This window comes from Clavelina lepadiformis, chromosome 4, assembly GCF_947623445.1.
Source record: "Clavelina lepadiformis chromosome 4, kaClaLepa1.1, whole genome shotgun sequence".
Taxonomy (NCBI): Eukaryota; Metazoa; Chordata; class Ascidiacea; order Aplousobranchia; family Clavelinidae; genus Clavelina; species Clavelina lepadiformis.
In genome coordinates this window covers 21,061,877-21,087,223 of record NC_135243.1, presented here as the reverse complement: position 1 = coordinate 21,087,223, position 25,347 = coordinate 21,061,877, and the positions used below count along the sequence as shown (strand labels likewise).

Sequence of the window (25,347 nt, the reverse complement as noted above, 5' to 3'; positions counted from 1 at the left end):
ATCATATTATCAAAAAAGTAAAACCGGTCTGTGACGTTACAATCACACTAAGTACGTAACCAAATAAAAATCAGAGTTAACTCATGCGTGAAGATATAAACGTATCTTGGCTGTAGTTTGAGTTCGATCTGTGATTTCTGTGAGACTTGTAGAATAGTTTAAGTATCGTCAGAAAGTTAGATTGAAAAGTAGGTATAACGAGAGTTTACTGGAAAATGAACAATTTCTGCGGCTAAAGAATGGGAGAACTACAATTGTTTTATTTAATTTCTGGCTTAGCTAAAGCTTACTTTGGTTGATTTTACGCAACTCCGTGTCCACTCCTATACCCTGCAGAGTTAGAAACCATAGTGCTTTAGGTCTATTTATAAGGTTACAGCAAAGTGTTAAAAGTGACTATTTTCAATGAAGTAAGATTTTTAGGTCACGCTGCCAGTTGACAATTGTTATAAACTTATTTAACTTACCTATAAACCCACTGGGATCTAAGCTAGTATACAAGTGCTCAACCACATGCACGCACCAAATTCATGAACGTGAACGCCGAATGTTTAAATCATCGAGGCCTACCCGATTTATTATAAATACACCAAGAAAAACTGGTTGTTTGAACGCAAAACTATAATAAATAAACAAAGAATTGAGGATTCATTGCACGTCATCATGCCAAAATTTTTGTGTTTGCCTGTTTGATTTCTTGCCCACAAACCAGTAAGGCAGTTTTTAACAAGAATTCGGTTTGTTTATTATAAAACAACACGAAGTCGAAAAATTTTTGGTGTACTTGTTTATGAATCTTGTACGTGCAGCTGCTACACTTACCACTATATGCCTCTTGGAAAACTACCACACTTTTCTGTCGGGCTAATTAGTGAATAGAAATGGTATAATGTTTCACAGGTCTTGACTTGGTACCTAAGTTATTTTAGTTTTGCATTAAACATATATTGGGTCAGTATTGGTAAAAATTTTGGAATCGTTCTACCACTAGTTTTAGGTAACGTTAGGTACATTAAGCACGAATCGAAATAACATTCTCATAACGTGTATGTAGTAAACATTGTTAACTTAGTACAGGAAATTGTTGGCATATTTTGTTAATCTTCTGGTTGGCTAAAATTTCATAAAGTTGTGGCATTTAACTTACACCTAAAATATGATTGCATTTTCACAGAGCCCTGTGTGTGTATGCCGAAAATGTTAAAGTACATTGGCATGTGTTGAATTATGATGCACTCAGTTGGTAATCGCATTAAAAATGCATTTGTATCAGTCGAACAATTTGTACTGAAATTCCGAGGAGCAGTTTTGGCGGTTGGATATGTTTTAAAAGGCACAACTTCAGCCCCAGGAGAAGAAACTTCCAAACCGATCTTGGAAGAATCCGACAATCTATATGATGCTGCAGTGGAAAACTCCCAACAGTCAATATGCCAGGCCTACGTTGCAAACTACAACGGCACAACTTGCCTGCAGCAAGCATGTGCTCGCTCTTCTACGTCTTGTTGCACTTGCACCCATTCTATAGTGAGTTTTACCAGAAGGATATTGAGCTTTCTTCTGAATCTCCTGTGTTATCCGTTTGTCCCCTGTGTCGATGCCTTTCTACCAAAAACTTTCAAATCTATTGGATACTCCAATTATAACAAGCACCCTTGCAACACAGAGATGTGTTGTTATTTATGCAAGGTCCATGAAGAAAAAAGTATATGCAAATTTTGTTGTGCTCAGCACTGCGTGCTTATATGGGCATCTTTGCTTTTGGCCGTAGGATGTTTGATATTATGGAACCTAACTCAGGATACAAGTGTTATGATACAGGTTTTACTCTACTTTGAGAACATCAATCAAGTGACTTCTGTGTTTTTGTTCATTATACTTTTTACGCTTGTTTCTTTTCCAATGCTGTGGGGTTATGTAATTTTGAACCTAGCGGCCGGCTACCTCTATGGATTTTTCCTCTCAATCCCAGTCGTTGTTTTTTCTGTGACTTTTGGTGTTGCTGTAGCACACATTATCTGCAAGAAATATTTTTCCACTTGCGTGATGAAGTTACTACAAAGACGATCTAATTTTAATCAAATTGAAGCAATTTTGCAAGTTATTGAAGGGTCATCTGGGTTGAAAGTGGTGGCACTCACTCGGCTTACTCCAATACCATTTGGATTTCAAAATGGCCTCTTTGCTGTGAGTAATTGCAAGAAAATTGAGTCAGATAATTTTACTGTTATGTAACGTTTATAGTTTAACTAAATTTGTGTTTTATGTAAGGAATATTATGTAGCTTTCGGTGTGTTGGCAATTATAGGTGATGAATATTAGACACTTTCGATTTCGTTAGGTTTCAAACATTAGCCTTCGATACTATGTTCTTGCCTCAAATATTGGGTTGTTGCCCTCCCAAGTTTTAAACTGTTACATCGGTTCAACATTTCGTTCCATGGACCAGCTTATGAAGCAAAATTCTGCCGGAGGTTATATGTTGTTTTTTCTGCAGGTAATGTTGCAACAGTAATTCTCATATGCTGTATATATATATACATGTATATATATATATACAGGTAACCAAAGGCTTCCAACCAACCTAAGTGTCTTATTAAATATGAGTGTCTAAACAGTTTTCAAAATGTACATACGGCTATTTCATATCTTTCCACTCTGGTGTCATTTTTCATTTCAAGGTGGCAATTGGAATTGGTTTAATGATCTTTGTGATACGACATGCCCGAAGAGAATTGGCGACAGCACTGCAAAGCTCATCCATAACAGTGGTATGTTGGAGTGCTCTAGTTTGACTTCCTGTGAATATTGCACATAGACCACGGCCTTTTTTTGCATGACACAGCACTTGTTTAAGTCTTAGCTTCAGGCTAATTGCTTGTTGCTCGATGAAACGTTGTACCAGTGAAACCAGTTTAACAAAGTTTGTACTGACTGTATGAAAAATGCTGTGTCAAACTGTTTTGTACACTAATGAATAGTCGTTGCTTTTTGAATACGTCTTTCTGTGGACATTGTTATTGTATTTTGATTTCTTTAAAGGAACCAATATCAGCTAACCAGACCACGTACGAGCAAACATCAGCGCCACTCACTGAAGTTAAGTGCTCCCAACCAACATCGCCAAAACTTTCATCGTACACCGACCCTCCAATATTAGACGTTTAGTAAACCACTAATCCGCAAAATTATTGATTTTATTCTTTGTTGTTAATGAAGCGCTACATCTGTGCGCTTATTATGTCAAGCGAGCTTAATGTAGCGTTTGAAGTGTCATTATCAGAGTGTATTCCGCAGTGTTGACCGTTTATTCCTTACATAATTCTATTGTTAAATATTTCTTTCAAGAAGTCCAAAATCAATTCACCGTGCATGTAATGACCGCATAGACAACCAATTTGTGACCACAAATAACTGTTATCTTTGTGTTCCGGCGTTATAAAGTTCATGTGTGTGCAGATTGGCGGTAAATTATTCCTCAGACCTGCCGCTGTGCTGACGAAACCCATTCCATTGTATATTTAACCATTAAATTTCAGCCGCACTTACCATGCACTTCCTGCTGTTCTTGTGATCTAAGTCATGAAGCGATAATTCTTTGAAGCTGGTTAAAAATTGTCTATTGAAGCCAATTATAGAAATATCACAGTGTCACAGACTAATGCTTTTGACTCTAAGATTTTGATTCTGTGCGTTCATTTGCGCTCTCATGCGTATTGCAAACGAAGCGGTTTCCTTTACAAAGCGTACTAACATTTTAAAGTGTTTCCCATTTTACTGAAAATCTATGTCGCACGATATGCTCGTAGCTTGCTTCACCTTTTTGCACCTTGACCTATGCAAAGTGTATCATAGACGTAAAGTGGATGTGTCGCATCAACTTTTACAAAATTGCCTGCTTTGGTTCACTCAGCACTTTTCGCCCGTTAATTGTACTATACTTTACATAGGCTGCTTACGGACTAAAGAAGATTTATTTCTGTTGAAATTGTTGTAATTGCATTTGTTGGGCATTATTTATTTGTGTTTTTTAATTTTTAGCTACGTTGCCTTGCTTTTGTCAGTAGTCGAAATAAAATGGGCTGCGGTGATTAAAACAAACGTAATTTTTCTGTCTTCGCAAGCTGGAATAACCCGCTTAAATTTTTTTAGAGCTCTCTGTGAACGAATGATGACGTATGTTTTATATGTATTTTGGTCTGGGCTCGTAAATGAACCTCTGCCATCACCGACCGGTACACACCGTGCCCCGCTCAATCAAGCTACTTCCCAGCAATTGTTTATTTGAAAGTTGTTGCGTTAAAGTGTTTTTTAACACATAGGCCTAAACGCTAAAATTTGGTTAAGCACAGTTTAACCTCTCTCTATATATGCATAGTTAATAAAATATTATCACAGCTAATGGAGCGTGCTCAGCAATAAGTTAGTTTTCAAAGCAATTTTGCCCCAATTGAAATATCTAACTGGCATCCATCAGCTTTTTCTAGTCATACCTGCTTTTCTTGGCAATATGAAGGCAGAACTTTGCTGTCACTAGGTTTTGCTGGAAACAGCGGAGGAAGTTAACTGCTTTTTGTGAAAATAAGACAAGTAGTAACTTGAATAAAAAATAACTTATAACGTGTTTCGTATCGGCTGAAAAAATGTTAGTCCTTTACAGCAAGTTAGCTTCGTTTAATTCTTTTCAAAAAATTTCAAAATTACCTTCTGTTAAGAATTTAAGATTGCGTCAAAATAATCCGTTCCATGGCGTTGGATGTGAGGCGAAACACTTGATACCTTAAGCAACATTCTATTGCCCATGTTTGAAGGACTTCGAATATTGCAGGAACTTGGGATTATTGTATCTATGTATGGCTTGTAAATGAAAATTAACAGAAAAGCTAATAGTTTAAAAACATCACAACTCCATTTCTATTTACATCATTGTAGTTTACAACAGTTGCTTCAGTTTTGCGCCCTCATATTTAATAATATTTTTTCCGGAAGGTGGCAGTGCAGGAAAATAACAAAAAGAAAACTCGCTTTCACCACTTCAGCGAAGTATTTTGCGTCACACAGATGATGCTTTTCATGCATTGACCTTACATTTTGATCATTTGTTATAAGTACGCTAAATAAGCCTAAAATAGCTGCGTTGTTTATAAGTAAATTGTCAACTTTTTATTAATTCATTTACTGGCAACCTTACAGACGAAAATTGATTAGCCTACACATATTCTATGTACAGGCTATGTTTTTAAAGTTGGCTACCAAACAGGAATAAGTTAATGAATGATAAAACAAAAGAGTTTATTTTCTTACACGTACGTATCTACCCAACAAAAGCCGGCACAGAATTGTCCATTCTTGATTACGGAAAATCTCCCTTGGAGCTTCATCACAAGATGACAGCTTTCAAGCTAATGGCAGTCAATGATGTGAACATCTTTTGCAACTTTTCTCGAGAACAGGTCAAGGCAGTCTCAGCTGTGAACAGGAAGATCTTAAAATCTCTCCGAGAACTGATCAAGCTCTACAACGAAAAGATGTTTGTGAGGGATGAACAATCGCATGAATCCAAGAAGGAATCCAAAGAGGGTGGAAAGAAAATAAGCAAGAAAAACCTTCCGTTGTGGGCGCGTGTGTATCGTCTTCTATCTTACAGTTTATCGTCTGGTATATCGTAGCGGATATCGTTCCTTGGGAAATTTCGCAGAAAAGAAGAAATGAGAAAAAAAAGAGAAAAGAAAAAAAGAAAAGTAGAAAAGTAGAAAAGAAGAAAGTCAAGAGTAGAAAAAAGCAGCAAGGCGGTGTGGACGAAAGCTTTTTAGCGTATCTTATGTGAAATGTTAAAGACTTCGAAAACGTTATAGAAAATCGCTATAAATTACACTCATCTGAAAACGTTATTTGAAATTAATTTGTACATTTTTTGTTACCTACACTTATGTAAGAATCGTATTTTTGTTAAACGTTGACATTTCAAACTATAGTTCTAACCAACAACTGACACATTGTTTCGAAGTTCCCATTGGTTGTGATAAAACTCTGCGTTCACCTTTTAACTTTAAACTTGTTTTTAAGCAATATTTGTTTTAATTTATGAACCAGTGTGTATTTAACTTTTCCAAACATGCCATTGTCATAAGCTACAGTGGTTGCTACAATTTAGGCTTTCATAATACATCAAATCCTACACCTGGAATGCAGCTGAGCAATATCGAAAACAGTTATTGTTAATTGGGCTACTGTTAATTTAAGCTTCAAAAGAAAATACACATACTCGCTGCAGTCTGTCCGCTTTTTGTTTATCCATTTCTATTATCGATTTCAGCTGTGAGCTCTGCATAGATACAGCATAGAAGCTAACTGCTTTTCTCGTGCACAAGAATGCCGATTGATTGATTTCCGTTATGGGATATTTTCAATAGGCACGTCTATGAAGTGTTTCGACACATGAATGCTTTAATTATCGGAATACGTCTACGATCTTCATTGAATCGTTTACAATACTTCAAAGAAATCTGAACTTTATAGCATGCGATCTGTGTACTATTAAGTTAAACAATCGATATCCCGACGTTTGTCAACAATTCCCACAGTTTCATTTCAAACCAACTGACAACTATAAGCAGAGTTTATCATTGTTTTTCTAGCACAGATATATACAACACACTTCGTTTTTTAAACAACAGCGGCATTTACTGTGAAACAACTAATTTCTATTGATCGAACAGACGTGAAAACGCTAAAGTTTGTTGTTATGACTGGTTAGGTGAGTATGCGCTCAAACAGTCGTTAGATGTTGGAAATAAATTTTATTCAAAATCCTTTTTCCTACTATACAACATAAAATTGTAAGCACTTTTTTTAAAAGTAACCATAACATTTGCAAGATATTAGTTCAATTAAAACATGTGCATTTGTTTACAGTATTTTTAGGTGTTTTGTTTCCTACCAATACGTCACATAAAATGAATCTGGATTGTCAAATAAGAATGCATAGTTTGCAAAAGAAATGCAATTTTTAAAATTCGATTGCTGACTTTAAACAGAATTTTGAAACTTCTTTGAAGTCGGCAAAAACCTTGAGGTTCAAAAAGCACGAAATAAAATGCAAAAACGTCTGCGTAAACAAATATCTCAAAAAATCTCAAAACATCTCAAAAACTTATCTCAAAACTTAAAAATCGTACAAAATTGATGCCATTTTTGCAACGTCGAATTTGCAACAGGTAACAACATAACAATATAAAAGGTCGTTCGGAAAAAATTACACACAACAAAAAATGAAATAATCCGACAGTTGTTAATATTTCTGGCTGGTTTTCGGATTTATACGACATTTGCTAACAGACGTAAATCGTCCGCAGAGGAATCTTATTTATATTATGTGATGTCCACTAATTTTTTGCATTATTTATGATGACTAAAAACTTGGCTTAAGACATTAAAACAAAACTATAACAATATTATGGCAATACAAATGTACTATTTATTACTCCTTTGGCCTTTTGATGAAAAATAGAATAAAATGCATTTGGCAACATCATTATATGATTATGGCACAACAGCAACTCTTACAGAAGCGTCTATGTTGCTGCGATATTAATTAACTGTACAATAAATAACTTTACATTTCGGAAATTGACTGAACGATATTTAAATCTGCATGTTTTAAGCGTCGAACAAGCTTTATGATTTGTGTCAATCAAACTTTTAGCGCCCTTCAGAGTTTTCAATCGAAAAGTCGTTTTGCACCCTGTCTTTTTCACTTTCAACCGAGTGCAAAATTTCCGAAAGCCCTAGGCTTACTTCCTTCAGATTTTCCGGGCTGGCATTTAAGGTCTTCTCGAGGGCAACCACCATGCGACTGAGAGAGACTATATAATTGTGAGCCAGGGTTAAGGTTTCAATTTTGGAAAGTTTCCGGTCGTGCTTTACCTGCGGGCAGATGTCCCTTAGGGCCTGAAAAGCGTCGTTCAGTTGGTGCATTCGTAATCTTTCCCTTTCGTTGCTTTGTAAGCGCTTCAAGTTGCGCGGTTCGGAATCTGACGGATTCGCTGCTGAAGGAGCAGCCGCCATGCTGTGAGCGCGTCGCTTTCGAGCGATACCCGACATCACTGTGCTGGCCACAGTCTTCAAAGCAGCGGATCTTGACGTCGTTTCCGGTATCTCTAGGCCAGTTGTCGATGAATTGCTGTAAACCAGCGAAAATGTTTTAGAACCTTGATTAGTGCAGACCACGATATAAAAAGTGGTTTATATATATACATACATAGCCTACATATATTCTTTGTATAAGCTATATATCTATATGCTTAAATTACACGTTATATATCCGCACTACGTCAAGTTATCAAGTATAATTATAGTATTTGGTTGTCTATTAAAACGTGAGCTATATCTTTTTAGTCTCATTTATGTTTTTATGTAAAATGGTAATTTATGACTACAAATCCAGGCAAGCTGGTATAGGCTATTGATGCGTAAGTGCATACATGCACGAGTCCATGCTGATTAATTTACAAGCAACAAGAACCTGGAAAGTTGCTATTTAATATGTCCACTACTCAAGAAAAAAATAATCTTCGCTTACTATCTAGATAAAGATCTTTCGTTGAAGAGCGTTTCACTCATGTCAGATACGCTTTGAGATCGCGCCCTCTGTCCGAAAAAACTTCCACCAGAATCATTTAGTTGATCCTCTTCCGATGCTGCAGATTTTTTTCTTTTCCGCTGCGTCCACTCACTCGCCTCCTCCAAGCATGCTCTGCTGTTGGCGTACTTTGAGGAGAGCGTTGTGTAATGGGTACCAGTGTTACTGAAATCCTCATTTACCAATTGGTAACTGGCAGGTTGGGATGGGTACGATTTAGTGGTCAACAGAGAAATTGGCGGGAGGTTTGAAAACGAATTGACTGGACTACCGACTGGAGGTGTTGGCGCAACGGAATGCTTTAGCTTATCAAATACCGGCTTTAGTTCCTTCCACATGTACTCATCCTGTTGTGCTTCGGTTTTGATGGAACGCTTCAAATTAGTGTCGGCGGAATGTCTTGCAAAGTTGTCAAGATTTGAACCATGTCTTTGGGGGTGAGGTTCTTCTCTTGGCAACGTGCGAAAGTCGGCATAAGGTTTCATCGATGCAAAGCTGCAAGAGTAATTCGGTAGGTCGGTGGAATAGATAGCGTTGTTGTTCATGTTGGCGCTGGAATACAGCAGGGATTTGTCCATAACGATCGAATCGTTTGCTGTCACATCGCCTGACTTGTTTTCCAAGGTGAAACCAGTTTCGCCCGACGAAATCTTTGGCAAATAGCCGATGTTTGCGAGAGTATTGCCGGGGTAAAACATCCCGCTGTTCTCGAGGTTCGAGTTCCTTCTTTCGTTTTCTAGTAAAATAGTATCGAGGAAATCCACGTCTACCTCGCCGGGTTCCGACGACGAGCCGACGGTGCCATTAAAATCGCTGGCATCGCTTTGGTACAAGGAAACATCTGAGTCGACGCCGCTTTGGTTTGAAATCATGTCGTCGTTGGACGCGAGTACAGCCGCGGCCGTTGTGACGGGAATTTCCCCAGAACCAGAGCAAACCCCCACACAGTCTTGCCCAGCATATCGACCCAAGTCATGTCGTAGCATCATGCATTGACCACGTGACGTGTACTGGCCGCTGTTGCTTTTTATCTCGATATTTGAGTTTACCGCCATCAACAACGGTGGCGGCACGTGCTGAAGCTCGATGACATCACTCTTATGTATGTTTGGAGACGCTCCTAGATAACTGTGCTGTCTTTGAACAGCACTAAACATGTTAATTACGTCAGTAGACAATTACGTAGTCGTATCTGAAATTGAAAAGCAAATAGGAATCATATCATCGTTGAACTTTAAAATATTTTAGTTGAAGCTCTCTAGGCTATTCAAAGTTTACAAAAAATGTCAATTTTTTGAAGTGATCTAACATCAGTCTATTGAAAACTTTCATATTTACGTATAGAAAGAATCAATTCTTAATAATAAACACTGCTAAAATATTTTATACTTGAAAATAAAAATAAAAATCCTAAACCAATCTGCCACTAACAAAACTGTTAGCGCAACAACCCTGCAAGGTCGCGGGGCGGAAAAATCTATATCAGTCGGTTTAATCCTAAACTCTGATCGGTTCTATACATTTCGCTGTCCGGTGAGGGATAAGAACCACAGAGTAATCAATTCTGTGCAGCGTTTCCTCTGTTGTGACAGATCAACGAAAGACTACGTTTCTTCACCGACAACCGAGCTTTCCTTTCCGAATGACTGATGACAATTCTAAGACAGAGAAATGACGATCCGATGGCAAGTCGTTCTTTTCCTAGAAATTAAAGATAATTCCTAACTCTGCCAAAACGGATGAGGATTTCTGCTGGTTTTCGCTATGTACGATTTCGTATATGATTTATCGTCGACGTTATTTTTAATTTTAACGAGAAAAACCTTAACCTTAATCGATTTCCCAATGCCGTTGTTGTTGTTATCGCCTGAACTTATGTGTAGTTATAAATTACGTGTCAGGCTATATTCGAGCGAATGTAACTTTTCTTGTCCGTTCTGCACAACCCGTCTATGAGAAAAAGCGGAAAGAAATCCTTGCCTTTATTTCACCTGCATGCACTAAGATTATCTCAGCAAAATCATCAAAGCTTTTGCGCCAATGAATCCGACACATTAAAGTTAATTTTAATGTGTCATTGCCAAGTTTTGAAAGCAGTATTATGACTGAGCTAAGTTTGTTCCTTGAAATGCTTACCCTGCAATGGGTTCTATCTTCAAAGCACTATAAACGTATTTCGCGCTGTAACCGTTCAGAAAATTCGTGAAGTTTTATTCCACGCTCACTTCGTGAAATGACTCAATAAATCGATATTGGAGAATTTCGTAAATGTTACGCGTGTGTGCATATCACACATTTCACGCACGCGGATAGCACAAACAACCAGTGTGTGGATGCGAACCCTATGTTAGTTTTTTCTTTTTACATGAAACAACGGATATATTGACTAGGCACAATGCTTTGCAGCAATTGGATAATTTCCTCCCTTGGTTTAGAGAAGATTTGAATGCTCTTACACACGACAATGCTTCTGGCTTACAAGACAAGGAACGCATTGTCAAAAACTTTGATCAATTGATTGAAACCTGATTCGTCCTCATTTCTTAAGCAACCCACAAAAACAATTCATACTTGTGACGCAATTCGTGTTACTTGGAACATCATGCATTTTAGCTTTAATTAACTTCAAGTTCGGTTAATCTGAGTCTTGTTGTCTTTTAAAATATCCTCTTTTTGAAACAAAATCATTTTATTGGCATCTGAGGTTCCCGTACCGCCCAGAACAGAAGTAAGACAGGCGACGAAATGAATCGGGGATAGTATACAGAAATTGCCTACAGGGAATAGCAAATTACGAAGCTGTATTTAACATCACGAAAATATATTGCGGTTTACTTTAAAGTATCCATGACAGAGTCGCCGTCAGACAACGTTTTCACGATATACTATAACTGTTTGCGTGTGACGATTACTCAAAATCCAGGGTAACGAAATAGGAGTTTTCAATTAATAATTCAACACAAATTTCAATCTAACTAACTTAGCAAGGCCCCTCATTCATGCTCAGTTTGGCCTGGATAAATGGGAAGACATGTTTTTTGGCAGCAAGCATTACTTCCTGGCGGCAATAAGAAGGAAAAAGTTCGTATCAACTCTTAAAGTTGTTAACTGGTTTGGGATAGGATGAACCCCATTGTATAATCTTAGGAAGCGGACATTGTTCACATACTTATCCTACCCGTTATAACACCGTTTGCTCATAGAAAGTAGGCTTGCATAGCAAGGCGTCGTGTTTAAAACAAATGCGGACACTCTATCGGATATCGGACGCTAATAGAATGGGAAAACAATTAGGGGATGGATTTTTTTACGAACGTCGCACTTTCACCGGTTCTAGCAGCTTACGTGACCTGGTAGCTTGTTAAACGGGATATAATACAATTTATATCTTCCGTATATCAACCGCTGACATATGGGAACAGGCTTTAGGCATTTTCTACACACACTTTTGTCCTGTTAAAAATTTAGTTGTTGGACAAAAGACACAATGGTAATATGTAGCCACGTGTATGATACACAGTCCTACGTAGACCTATTAAATATCTTTACAATGAGATTACATCTGCAACCGCTACATCAATAAATGACAAATGTCTTGTTTAACTAAATAGTATAGAAATGCTTGTGATGAATGCAAATTCCTTCTGCAAATTCATGATGAAATAGAAGCTCTGCTGTAGATTATTCCAAACACATGACGAATTATATGGGACCTAAATTTAACTGCATGAAGAATACACAGGTGTCAAGTTGTTTTGTTTCTATGTAATCGTCAGTGTATTGTGAGTGTTTGGGACATTTTATTGCGTTCTTGGTCGATGAAAATGTAATTTACAGCCAAGAATCATCATTTTTTGAAGTTTTAAACTTCTAAGGTGATAATTATATCAACGTACAACCTAAATCTCTAATTTCCAGCTCGGCCTGATTAAATTAAATTTTCTAGGCTAAGCATCGTTCATCTGCTAGGCTACGCGTATTAAGTCTGGTTAGCGAACTTTCTCAACATTTCATTTTGTTTGGGAGTCACATTTGAAATACAGTAGCCCTATAGCGGCCATGGTCTCCTCAACAAGTGTAGAGAAAATAAAACTTAACTTTAGAGTGCTATCAGTAGTATAATAATTTGCTTTTTTATTATTGCTCTCCACCATTTTATATCTGCTTACTTTTAACAATGGGTTAATTACATCAAAATGGCTCTATTGTTACGTTAAATAATCAAACAAATGATTTCCAATACAGGTAAGAAATGAATAGGGGCGGATATAGAAGAGAAAAAAAGTGGTTTTTATGGTAAAATTATCTTTACCAGATAAGCTACGAGTGTTTTTGGAGGTATTTTGACAATTAAACTATGGATATTGTCGACGACGTGACTGTGCAATGGTTCATAGCCGGGTCATGTATTTTTGGAGTGATTACTGCACTCAGCATTTATGTCTGTATGGCAAGAAGATACAAGAAAAACTTCTGGGTATGATGTTCTATTTTCAGTATTTTTTTTCTTAACCTTGGTAGTGATTTTTAATGACTGGATTTAATTTATTTTACTGTACACATTGTCCGAATAGTTTGCTATGATCAATTTAAGCTGCTTTAGGAAAATTTTTGCGTAAGGATGATGCGCTTGCAACCATTTTACCGCGATAGTTTGGGATAGTTGGTCTAACCAACGACACGTGATAAATGCACCATGCTTTGGATGCGCTTGTTATTGGGCAAAGTAAAAGCGTATTTTGCTTGTTGTTTTTGCTGAAAAGTATGTACAGTATTAAGATAATTATGGCAAAACACGACTTAAATAATAGAATGTACAGTAGATGTGATTGAAAATTACATACAGTAACGAAAAAATGAAAAAATTTTAAGCAAAGCAAAGTGTTCAAGTTGGTGAATGCAAATAAATAACTTTGTTTAATAACAAAATTTGATGTTTGTGCTATGTTCAATTAAGAGATTGTGGGAGTTCTCCGACGCCGCGTTTCACCTGACATCTCAAAAGTGGTATCTAAGCGTTTTGAAAAGGAAAGATTTAGTAGGTTTATAGATGCAATGACGACATTCATGTTATCGTTACGAAGAAGTAATTGTTCCGTTGTTAGCGCTCGTGCCGTAGACATTCGACCCTTGCAGAAAACATCAGCCATTTGTTTAGTAACGATCGCTTTACATAAAAGCTTCATACTTAATCGTTTCTTGGCTATTCCCTATTACAGTAAGCATCAAGTCAAATTATATAATTTCTTGATAAATATTGATCGCTTTAAGCACGGTGAATTGACCTACCCGTATTAAACGTAAACAAAACGGTATATAATTATCGGTAATACGAAACCATCATTGTTCACAGCCGTCCTTTTGATAGGGCTGATATAGTGTAATAGCAACTATTTTATTTTATCTTCCCACGTGGTTTTCCTTTCCAACAGGGCCAAAACAAAACGAACCATACTCAAGTTAATATCACAAAACTCTGACAGTAGCATATGGCACTGACGGTTATGGTTAATCTGTGTTTCGCCAGTGTTCGCTCGTTCCTTCTGCATTGTTAAGCTATGTCAGGGAATTCCGATGCTGGATTGAAGTTTACAGTAGATCAATATTGCAAGCCCACCGATTTAGGCTGTAATAACTTTTTAGCCAGAAGGATATGGATTGCCGGCAAGGGAAACACATTTTCATCACTCACTTACTTAGAAAATTCCATGAGCTTTTAATATTTACCCCGTGTGAGATAGTTCCACTTGCAGAAATGAGTGAATGTGTATAGTAAGTACCGAAGTCATGCATCAAGTTGTCATCACTTTATTCAAATGTTTAATTGTAATCGCTATGGTGCTTATGCACACGCAGCCAGCTAAACATCGCGGTAAAACTTTAATAATAGCGTAGGTTATAGCTTATAAGCGGTTTTGCGTAGATCAAATCATTGTTGAGTTGTGCTATGTTCTAGCAACTTTTAACTACGGCATTAAGTAACGTGATGGGACGTTGCAATTACGTCATATCACACGGCCTGCTGTTCGCAAATTTGGCGCCATTACCTCGAGAAAATCCCTGTGTCTCGCCGTGAAAATCAATTCAGTTTGGCGGGAAAGCAAAACTGGCAACCCGGAGTGTTACGCAACACTAACAATTGCCGCATCGACCCATTAAAATATAAGATCATCAGCAGCAATAGTTGCACCGCAGCATTTAAAAGGTTTTGGCAAACTATGGTTGCGTTTTGCCTCTCGAATCTTGTCTGAGTGTGTCTATAGCGCTGATACCAACATCCCGTGATCAGTATAACCTTGTCAAAAAGTAGTTATCTATACTATCTATTGGTTATCTATAGTAACGTACAGTCCTGTAAAGGTGGGCAGTGACTAAGTTTTAGTAAGTTATTTACATGTTACAACTGCTTTTAATCCCAGAAACAATCGTAGCGGAAATGATCGAAGTCTTTTTTGAACGATAACAATCAAACGGGGCATTAATCAAGTTTTTCTTGGCACAATTAGTATATGTGTTCCTACACTACTGTTAGTTTATGTTATAACATACGACATGTCATCATGCAGCACCACGGCGTCAGGCTGCCTTCTCAGCCGGAAAAGACCTTCTGGTACCTGGTCACGATGTCTATTGGATGCCGACCATTCGGTGGACACGAAGGGGACGTCTACATGCGTTTGATCGGTAAATCTCGTGATAGTAGATGAATTACAATTAAGCAACATTGATTCAGTTGTAGTTCAATGCAAGTGCTTGTGTAATTTCAAACTGAATTTAAAACGATGTTAGAAGAAAATTAATTTTCCAACAACCAGCGTAAGTAAGTAGTTGTCTTTAACTGTTTATGTCCCCCTTTAATTTGCCCCTGGCAATTAATTAGTTGCGAGCACATAAAGTTTTAAAAATAATTCGCTTGCCATAATACTGTAACATGCTGCAAAATAGGGAGCAGAGGTGAAAGCAATACTTTCTTGTTCAATGCCGAAATCCACTCTCGACTTCATGAGGCTGGATGTCAGATGTACTTGTACGCATCCGCATGGCCGCTGGGAGAAATTAATTACATCATTGTCGCTTGCGGCGCAGCTGAGCGCAAAAAGCGTTGGTTTCTGAGTAGCGTCCATGTCAAACATCTCAGTGAAGACAAAAGCAAAGAAAATGTAAGTTTGGATTGAAAGGTGTTGTTTTATGTTGTCGTTGTGAGTTAGGCTTTGTTGTGAGAACGCCATTTTAAATTTTGGATAACATTCCACACAACGCAGTGAATGCTGAAAGGGTTCTTGAGGTTTTTTATTTTTCTCAGGTTTGGTACTTCCCCTACCACGAGTGGATTGAAGTGTTTTTGGATCCAGTCAAGGTTACCTTATGCGTTGTTGACCCAGAACATGACTTAAATAGAAGGCTGCTACTTGGCTGGCTTGCCCGTGGAGTTTCTGGTAAAATATTTTCAACTAAACCAGAGCGATTGTTTGATTGTTTTAACTCTCAAAAGTATAAATCTCACCCATTACTTAAAAATTGCTATTGTTGTTAACTTGCATCAGTGAGTGATAAAATGAAGGTAAGGCTTGCTACAACCATTTAAGATCCACATTATACAACTACTACGTTACTACTACTACAGCTGCTGCTGCTAAAACTACATAAAGCTTATTAACTACAGTACTTATATAAGTTTACGATTATATTTGTGCAAAAAAGCGTCCCTTCTTTTACAGATTTCCATTTGTGGCTTTCCATGTTCGGCCCACTTAAATATACTCGCTTTCGTCGATCAGAACGATGGGCCTGCGTTGGAAGCCACTTTGTCACATCCATTGTTTCGTGCATTTTGTTTAACTGGTTCATATCAGACATGGGAGCCTTCGTTTTAGGGGTCTATGCATCGGCTGGAGCAGCCGTACCTATCTATTTGTGTGAATGGCTTCTGAGGCAGACGGAGCGTCATCCCAAAATCGTCATCGAGGATTTACTTTGGTATAAAGGTGAAACGCTTATTGACATTAGAAAGACATCTAGCGGAAACTTTGCAATTACGCTGTAATTCAAAGGGAGAGATAAATTTGTCTGATTTTAAATTTCAAATACAGGATCATTTTCAAGTACAATGTAGCCTTTGTTAGAAAAACTGCTCAACTGAAATTTACTTTAGGCAATGTAAATTATAAAATACTGTAGCCTAAGAACGTCTCCAAATACTGCTAGAGGCCTGAGAGAACTAAGCAAGCAGTATACCATAGACATCTTAGGTTCCGTTAATTCTCTTGGCTTTCTTAGTCATTTTAGTCCTCTTAATTCTCTTAACTCTCTGAGTCCTCTTAATTTTCTTAGCCCCCTAGCGGTATTTAGAGATTTCTTTAGCCTACATTGTTGTGCATCATTGCCGCAGACGTTTATAACTAAAATCATTCTCTGAAAGGTACAAAAATGTGTTGGCTGTTTTATATCTATTACGCATAACCAGCTGCGGCATTTTTAATGAATCAAAAGTTAAGTTGGTGATACATTTCACTTGCAGATGTATAGTAATACAAGATTGAGAGGCTATATTGTTTTCAAATAATGTACTGCTTCGTATATGCAATGTTTGCTGTTCCGTCTGAAACTGATCTCAAATTACTATGTTGAACTTCAGGTTCTGGAAAATGCAACTATACGCCGATAGCTTACAACCAGTATATGCTGCCGGCATCTAACGATTGTGACATCAGCACCATCGCTTGTCCTAAATGTGAAGAGGGTACAACGTTATGAGATTTAGAAGGATTTTATATTATTCTCTGTTCATAATGTTGTGTTGCTTTTAGGCGTGTTAAACTTACCAGGGGTTAATTTTCAGATGACGAACAGCGTCTGCAAGATTTTGAAGACTATCACGGAATATTACGCAATGATCGTGTGTTTTGGAAGTGGCTAACGAAAGGTATTATTTGATCGTTTTGATATTATGTATTTCTTGTTTGAAGTTATTCAATATTGAAAATACTTAGGATTTCAAAACACTTTTTTTTTTCTAAATCAAACTTTTGCATTTTTTACAATGATGTTATTATTCACAAACTTAGTTTTTTAGTTGTCACCTTTCAAAAACGTTCATTTTACAAAGAATTTTACTTTTTATTGATACCAATACACTGACCGTTTGGAATGGGTTTTCATATCGTCTAATATTTGGCAGATTTAATAAAAGTAACTTTAACTTATAAATGTCGATATTTATAATTTACAAAAGATGTATTCTTGATAGGGTCAGGAATTACCCTAACACCTTCCACAACATTGGTGTCAACCTTATCCAATTTGGACTCTTTTTTCACTGGCTCGGATGCGTCCCGCTACCTGGAGCCTCAAGGACCTATTGAAGAAGATAAAGTGTCCCAGTTCGTTGAAACTCAGGCCATAAAGGAGGATGAAAGCAGGTCTCAATGGTCTCAGAGGTCACAAAGGTCTCAGAGGTCACAGAGGTCACAAAGCTCACAAAGGTCTCAAAATTCTCAGTTTTATGACACTCCGGGCGTACAAGATGATGACGAGGTGTCTGAGTACTTTGACATTGAGGATGTAGAAAGTCAAAAAGAAAAGAAAAAGGTTAGTGCATGTGTCGATTTATATCATTATTTTTTGTCGTATATGTCACCTTTTGTTGATGTAATTATCACTACTCATTGCTATATGGGGGTTAAATGGTGTGTTTTTGTGAACGCAGCGAAAACCACTTTTTTCAAAGAAGATTGCAAACAAGTTTTTCGGAAAAATGAAAGGAGCTGCAAGATTTGTTAAAAACAAGGCAGAGAACCTTGTTAAGGGGGGAAATGACCTTGTTAAGAGAACCTTGTTAAGGGGGAGAGACGACGAAGATCTCGAAAGAGAAGGTTTGTTGAGCTGCATCTCTTTCAAGGATTATGATGTCAAATAATTTGTAAAAAATACTGTCGATTTAAAACCTTGCGTTTCCTTTCAAATTTGAAATATCTTCAAAGATCTATTGGATATTTTATCCATGCATAGGCTTACAATGTGCTGGTATTAATTCCGCTTTGATTTTGTTCATTTGATGTAGTCTGTTTTATCCTTCGTTTTAGATGCATTGGCCAGTGATGCTGAAGATGACATCAGTTATAACTCACAGCTGCAAGAGAGCTTACATGAATCGATAATTGAGGCGACGAATTTGGACGAAATAAATATACTGGAAGGGGAAATGCTCGACTTCCCAGAAGATTGGTTAAATTATATAAAATTAGGTCCACCTTTTGTGGTGGACCCAACCACCGTCTGGAATGCAAGTGAAAGTTTAAACCCTGATTATATTGTGTAAACCCTGTGGTTAATATGTGTATAGATGTAGTTAGGTTGACCGATGATATAGCAAGTATTTCAACGGTTAACTTTATTTGGTAGGTTTTTTGTAAATCTACTGGTTTTATTATTCTTACTTGTGAAAGATTAGTCAATGAAAATGGTTGCTAGCGGTTACCACATTTTGTTTCTGTCATCTGAAGTAAATAATAAACTGAATAAATAATAAAAGTTAATAACCTTTAATAAAAGTTTGTTATTTATTAAAAGTTTAAGAGTAGTAAGAGGAGTTAATGGTTGTTATCATTGTAGGTGGACAGCCAATACTCTATATCCAGCTTAGGCATGGATGGAATGAACTTTGGAAATTTTGTCTTACTGGAGTCGATGCCAGTTGCTGATTTTGATCTTCTGAGGTACGGTTTATGCAAACATTGTAAAAGTATTCTTAAAAGATAAGCACCAGCAGATAAGCATTTACTTAACATAAGCACCAGCACTTGAAAGTATAATTTTAGATTTTTATTGATTGATTCTTTGATTGATTTGATTCTTGATTTTAGACACGGGAAACGCCCTCTGCTGCATCCTGGTGGTGATACCAATTTTGACGGTATGTGTGTTGGCAGGCAAGCCTGTTTTGATACAAAGTAGCATAAGCAGATGATTTAGATACATGTTGTTTTACTTACAGACATTTTCCGTCATCGCACGTTGGTCGGAAAGGTTTCTGAGATTAAACTGCCACCTAATGCCGAGAATTTATCATTGGAGGAAGGACAATTGGTATAGTATATCTAAATTATATGTTACGTTTGCAATACATCATTGAATCAGAACAAAAATGTTTTTATTATCTTTGTGAGTTTATATCTATTGTTTACTTTACCTATGCTATGCCATAAAGATGAACTTCGAAACTACATTTCTTTGTTTTAATAAGCTATAGTTAAGTGCCATTATCATTATCTACTGTGATTATTTACTGTCTGTCTCATAAATATATAGTTCTACCATAATGGCATTGAAAATGTTTGAATATTTGTTTTTATAAATTGTTGTCCAATGCATTTTTTCCCTTATGGCCAGATCAGCATGGTATACTTTGATCTAATCACAAACAGCAAGCAATGGGTAAAACCGGGGTACCCTGATCAAGCTTACATAACTCCGGATGGTGATGGTTATGTGAGACCGGCCACGGACTGGATGAAGTTAGACATCTCCTCCAAGAAGGATTTTGAGGATTGGAATACGATTGATTTTCGAGGTGAATTATCAGCAGTTGCCGTGTAATATTGATTGTATGTCGATGTTATTAATTATACTGTACTGTATAGGTTATTGGTTATAGTTGTTACTGTTAAACCGCTTGATGATGATGATGATAAACTGCTTGGATCAAAATGCTTATTTTAATACTTATCGTTTTGATAAACGTACCAGTTATACTAATTAATTATTGAGAAAATGTTAAACAAAAATATTAAACGCTAGACAAGTTTTTTACGGTGCTGCGTTTTGAATGGAAATGTACAGATAGAAAGATAGTGAGTTACTAACGAAAAATACATGTTGTTGATAAAGGATTTAACTAATCATACACACATAGCAAAAGTTTTCAATTTTATCTTTTGAATATTCGAATAGATCACCTTCATTTTTATTCAATTAAGCGGATTATGCGATAAACCGAAGTATTATCTTTACAAATGATAGACTATGGTTTGGGACTTACGCCCTTTATGCGATAAAACAAATTATGCGATTATCCAGAATGCAATTAACCGGATTTGACTGTATAACCTTTTGAACGTAAAATCGCTATTAGTTGTTAGAAAAATCCAGGGCAGACAAATCCGCCCTGTCCGCCCAAGTTCGGCGCCCGTGCATAGCATAACCCAGGCATGAACAACTCAAAACAGTACGCGGGCCGTTTCAGGGAAAAAATATTTTTCGCGGGCCGCATGCTAACGTTGTTGTAACTAACGTGTAGCCTACTTTATATAATGTGACCGTTAAATAAGAGATATCGTTGAGAAGATGGTTACTGTCAAGAGACGGTTGCCTTTCGCAATACAGTATCTAGTTTTTAACGCTTATCGGCGGTAAAGCATCGGATTCGTTGATTGTGTCACTGTAACCATGGAGAAACGTTTATTATTGTTTTGTTCTATTTATCTCTCATAAGAGCTTGTAACTATGTTTCGACGGTTTTATAACAAAAGTAACCCCTCGACGGTGACAAACAAAAACAAATCCAACGAAGTATAAATTCCTAACAATAACAAGAAATCTATATACAAGACAAATATCAAAAAATGAAATTTAATGAGAAACGTTACATCTTTTGTTCGCAACAAGCAAGTCATAATTAGGCGAGATGCTGGAAGTTGATATTTTTAGGATATCTTCCAAATGTCCATCAGTAAGCAAGGATCGTTGCTTACTCTTGTTATAGTTCATTACTGAGAACGTTTGCTCACATATATATGTGCTTCCAAATAAGCTGAAAATTTGTTTTGCCATGGTAAGCAAATTTTTAAACTTTTCTTTGGGCAAAGACTTGTAAAATTCTTGCAAACTGCTTTCTCCATATTTTGTTTTGTACAAAGATGAAGTTTGCAAATCAATGACCTCCATTTGTAAATGTGGAGGTGCTTCTTCCGGCTCTATTGAAAATGGATTTTCAATGATTTTTAGCTGTAGTTTTTCTTCACTGGAAAGAGAAAGCCTGCTGTTAAATTCTTCAATCAGAAATTTGATTTGTTGAGCATATTTGATTCCTACTGCTGAATGCCTCTCTTGCAAAATATGCTGTGAACAGGTTGGAAAATGTACCAATATTCCATTTAAAAGCTGATTTTTGAAAAGTCCTAACTTTGCTTTGAACCCGTTTACCGCAGCAAAAAGATCGAAAATCAGCTGTCCTTTTCCTTGAAGCTTCATATTGAGGTCGTTCAAATGTGAAGTAATGTCGCAAAGAAAAAATAAATCTTCATTCCAAGACAAATCGTCTAGCTCGGAAAACTTTTTTGGCTCCGTTTCCAAAAATTTCTTTATCTCGTCTTTCAAAGCAATGAACCGTTTTAGTACTTTTCCTCGACTTAGCCACCTTACATCGGTGTGGTACACTACGTCACCATATTCTGCACCAGTTTCTTCAAGAAACGATTTAAATAAGCGATGCTTTACTTTCCTAGTCCGAATGTAGTTTACAATCGAAACTGCGACCGACATCACATGATCAAATTTTAAAACCTTGCTGCATAAAACCTGTTGGTGTATGATGCAGTGGTGAGCAAATATCTTTCTACCAATAACCTCCTGTAGCAAAGACATCGCTCCTTTCGTCTTTCCGCACATTGCTGGAGCACCGTCAGTGCACATTCCAACCAATTTTTTAAAATCAGCGGATAGTTTTGTAGTAATGCAATCAACAATTTCGCCGCAGATGTGTTTTCCAGTGGTACGACCTTTCATAGACTGCATACCAGCAAGGTTCTCAGACACGTTAAAATTATCGTCAATGCCTCTTATAAACACCAAAAGCTGTGCTGTATCAGTACAGTCCGTACTTTCATCCACAGCCAAAGAATAAGAATGAAATTCATTTACTTTTTGTTGTAGTTGATTTGTTAAGTTTGCCGCAATATCTTCAACTCTTCGTTGCACAGTTGTACGTGAAAGACTAACGCTTCGAAATTTCTCGATCTCTCTCGGGCAAATCCTAGAAACTGCACGCAACATGCATTTTTTAACGAATTCTCCCTCAGTGAAACTTTTTCCTGCAGCAGCAATATCCGTTGATATTTCGTAGCTAACTCTGGTAGCGGTAACATTTACCGGACGCTTAAAAAAATTTCGTTCCGAGCAAAGATTCTTAAGTAAACTGTCTGCTTTAAGGTTCCTTTCAGTAGCATCTAATTCAGCTAGGTTCGGGTGATTCGATTCAAAATGGCGTCTCAGATTATACTCCTTTGGGACTGCAACCACATTTCGGCAAACAAGACACAGTATTTTCGAGTTTGTTTCTGTAAATAAGTATTTACTTGTCCATTCTCGGTTAAAGATTCTGCCCTCATTTTCAATCTTCCTTCTCTTGTTTTCAGTCATAACGCGATTACGGCCTTACGGGGTACTGTATATTTCACAAAATGCTGACAACTCAACCAACAGTAAAATCCTGATTTACACTAACACCTGCGGTACCAGACACTACGTTTTGAAAATGTTCATCCGCGCTCGTGTTCTCTATAGATATCTTATATGTAATAACCATGGTTATTATATATAAGATATCTATGGTGCTCTCTCGCTTTGTGCAGAAACAAGCAACAAAGGTTGGATTGTTCTTGTAAAATTTTTCAGCAAAAATGAGCGAAATCACGGAATATCTCGCGGGCCGCATGAAAAGGTGTCGCGGGCCGCATGTTGTGCATGTCTGGCATAACCCCACCGCATAGCGAAATCCTTTCTAAATATATTAAGTTGAAAATTTCTGCGATCTATAAAACAATCTTTTTCTGTTTGATGTGTTAGGTAGAAAAGACGAAGACGTGGAACTTCGATCGAGATTGCAAGACTTACGTCAAAAATATCCTGAACCGATACCACGTATGCGGGTAAGAAATTTTGGAAAGCAAAAAGGTTTATGCTTGCTTAAACATTACATCTATTTTAGCTTTAAACTCGGAATAAAGTACGACAAACGTACGTACACTACTACGGTAGATGTACTGTTGCTTTTATTTTGGATTTGCTCGTTTTAACTTTACTTCCCAACAAAAGGTCATAAATTTCACGCCCTTCACGGTAATACCGGTCGTGTAGGCGCTTGCTGATTTCTCAAACTGATCCCATTTATTCCGAATTTTGGTTAGATAGCGCACGCGTGGCAGACGCCCAGTGTGCGATGTCTGTGTCACACTAAAATGATCTCTTTTTTATTTCATTTTGTTACACTTATTTGACAGTCCATATTTTTCATTGATTGTTATACTTTCTGAGCCTAATGGTATATTTTCAGATGTTTAGAATGTAAATAACGCCCCCCCCCCCCCCCTTAATTGAACATTTTGTTTCAATGCGAATCGAACAGGTGTTTTCAATGCTCATGTTTGAGGAATACTGTCGAAAGCTCGCCGACGCTTACGACGAGATGACGTCACAGCCCGAAATGCACTCATGCATGGCGGAGATGTTTGCCATTTTCTCAGAGTCACTAGATGGCCCAATATTGTTCACCGAATCAGTTTTAGAAGTTGCAAAAAGCGATGCAGGGAGACAGGTTTCAACGATTCTTGCTTTTATTTATTAGGATTTTATGAAAAGGTTTACACAGCCAAATACCAAATGAACATAATTCACCTGTAACTCTATGACAGCTTTATTCAACGCTTCATTCTGCATTAAATATTGCTGTCTTATGGCAATTGGTTTCGAAATTAGAATCGTCATCATTAGTCATGAATTTGCAGTTATTTTGTTTTCAATTTTTTTTAAATGTTTATTTATCCTTCTAATTAACTTGTAGACATACCTATTTAGACATGGTAGTCTTCTATTATCAAATACAACACTGTATAACACTTTTAATATTTTAGGCAGTTCGCAATGTCCTTTCCCAGGGACGCCGAAGCACTGCGTGGACGTCAATCATATGCGACGTCACTCAAAGACTGCGTTTCCAAGGCGACAACGTAAACCGAATTAAGGTAATCATCAGTTAAAGCCTTGTGAATACTTTGGAGTCAAGTGTTCGATAGTTTAACTAAATTTTGTTCAATGATGTTTTGTTTCAAACTAGTAGCATTCTCAATCCTGTTGGTGATATTATGCAATCGGAGTTTATATAGCCACAGTGTTAAGGAGACGAAAGTTATGACGTTATAATCGTTAATTGTAAATATTCTGTTTGTTTATTTTATTTGTTGACAAACCCGATGAACCTCGATTTTTATTCGTCCAGGACAAATACGGTTTAGAGATGAAATGTAGAGGAGTGAAAGAGTTTAGATGCTTTGAACCAGATTGTGATGAAACAAAGAAAGGAAAAGAAAACAAAGAAAAAAAGAGAGGAACAGAAGAGGAAGATAAAGAGAAGGAAGGTTTGTGGCGGAGATAAGATATAGAGACTAGACAGAAATATAAACAATCAATTTCAGTCAATAAATTTTAGCTTTCCTTGTCGTTTCAGGGAAATGTGAGACTTTAGATAAATCAAACGATTGCGTTTATTACGAAATGGATCGAGTTATTTGGTGGAAGAGCAAGCTGGATGAGCTTCAAATACCTGCTAAGGTAACAGACTGGTCATAGAATTGTAAAATCATTTAACAGTATGCTTGCTTTAATCTAAACAAAAAACGTGTTTGTGGGATCATCTAAAACAACAATTTAGTTGT

General features: G+C 37.0%; 3 protein-coding genes across 3 annotated transcripts in view; 2 read left to right on the top strand and 1 right to left on the bottom strand.

Moving 5' to 3' along the window:
* The first annotated feature begins 805 nt into the window (after positions 1–805).
* LOC143452766 (uncharacterized) lies at positions 806–4,156 on the top strand. The gene is made up of 4 exons (XM_076953853.1): positions 806–2,187; positions 2,342–2,497; positions 2,682–2,771; positions 3,043–4,156. The coding sequence occupies exons 1-4, from the start codon at positions 1,228–1,230 to the stop codon at positions 3,166–3,168; spliced, it is 1,332 nt and encodes a 443-aa protein (XP_076809968.1). The 5' UTR covers positions 806–1,227; the 3' UTR covers positions 3,169–4,156.
* A 2,635-nt stretch (positions 4,157–6,791) lies between these two features.
* On the bottom strand, positions 6,792–9,829 carry LOC143453126 (uncharacterized). The gene is made up of 2 exons (XM_076954285.1): positions 8,582–9,829; positions 6,792–8,182 (listed from the first exon to the last, which is right to left on the bottom strand). Exons 1-2 carry the CDS (start codon positions 9,796–9,798, stop codon positions 7,702–7,704), a joined length of 1,698 nt encoding a protein of 565 aa, XP_076810400.1. The 5' UTR covers positions 9,799–9,829; the 3' UTR covers positions 6,792–7,701.
* A 3,100-nt stretch (positions 9,830–12,929) lies between these two features.
* The window catches only part of LOC143451382 (uncharacterized), a 28,278-nt gene continuing 15,860 nt past the window's right edge, over positions 12,930–25,347 (top strand). The window contains exons 1-19 of the mRNA XM_076951877.1: positions 12,930–13,118; positions 15,208–15,325; positions 15,587–15,801; positions 15,945–16,077; positions 16,360–16,626; positions 17,277–17,381; positions 17,481–17,564; positions 17,889–18,229; positions 18,348–18,513; positions 18,724–18,923; positions 19,253–19,356; positions 19,504–19,553; positions 19,635–19,726; positions 20,030–20,210; positions 23,483–23,565; positions 24,042–24,230; positions 24,547–24,657; positions 24,912–25,050; positions 25,140–25,243. Coding sequence (XP_076807992.1) covers positions 12,999–13,118; positions 15,208–15,325; positions 15,587–15,801; positions 15,945–16,077; positions 16,360–16,626; positions 17,277–17,381; positions 17,481–17,564; positions 17,889–18,229; positions 18,348–18,513; positions 18,724–18,923; positions 19,253–19,356; positions 19,504–19,553; positions 19,635–19,726; positions 20,030–20,210; positions 23,483–23,565; positions 24,042–24,230; positions 24,547–24,657; positions 24,912–25,050; positions 25,140–25,243 — 2,802 coding nt within the window. The 5' untranslated portion in view covers positions 12,930–12,998. The remainder of the gene's footprint in view (positions 13,119–15,207; positions 15,326–15,586; positions 15,802–15,944; positions 16,078–16,359; positions 16,627–17,276; positions 17,382–17,480; positions 17,565–17,888; positions 18,230–18,347; positions 18,514–18,723; positions 18,924–19,252; positions 19,357–19,503; positions 19,554–19,634; positions 19,727–20,029; positions 20,211–23,482; positions 23,566–24,041; positions 24,231–24,546; positions 24,658–24,911; positions 25,051–25,139; positions 25,244–25,347) is intronic.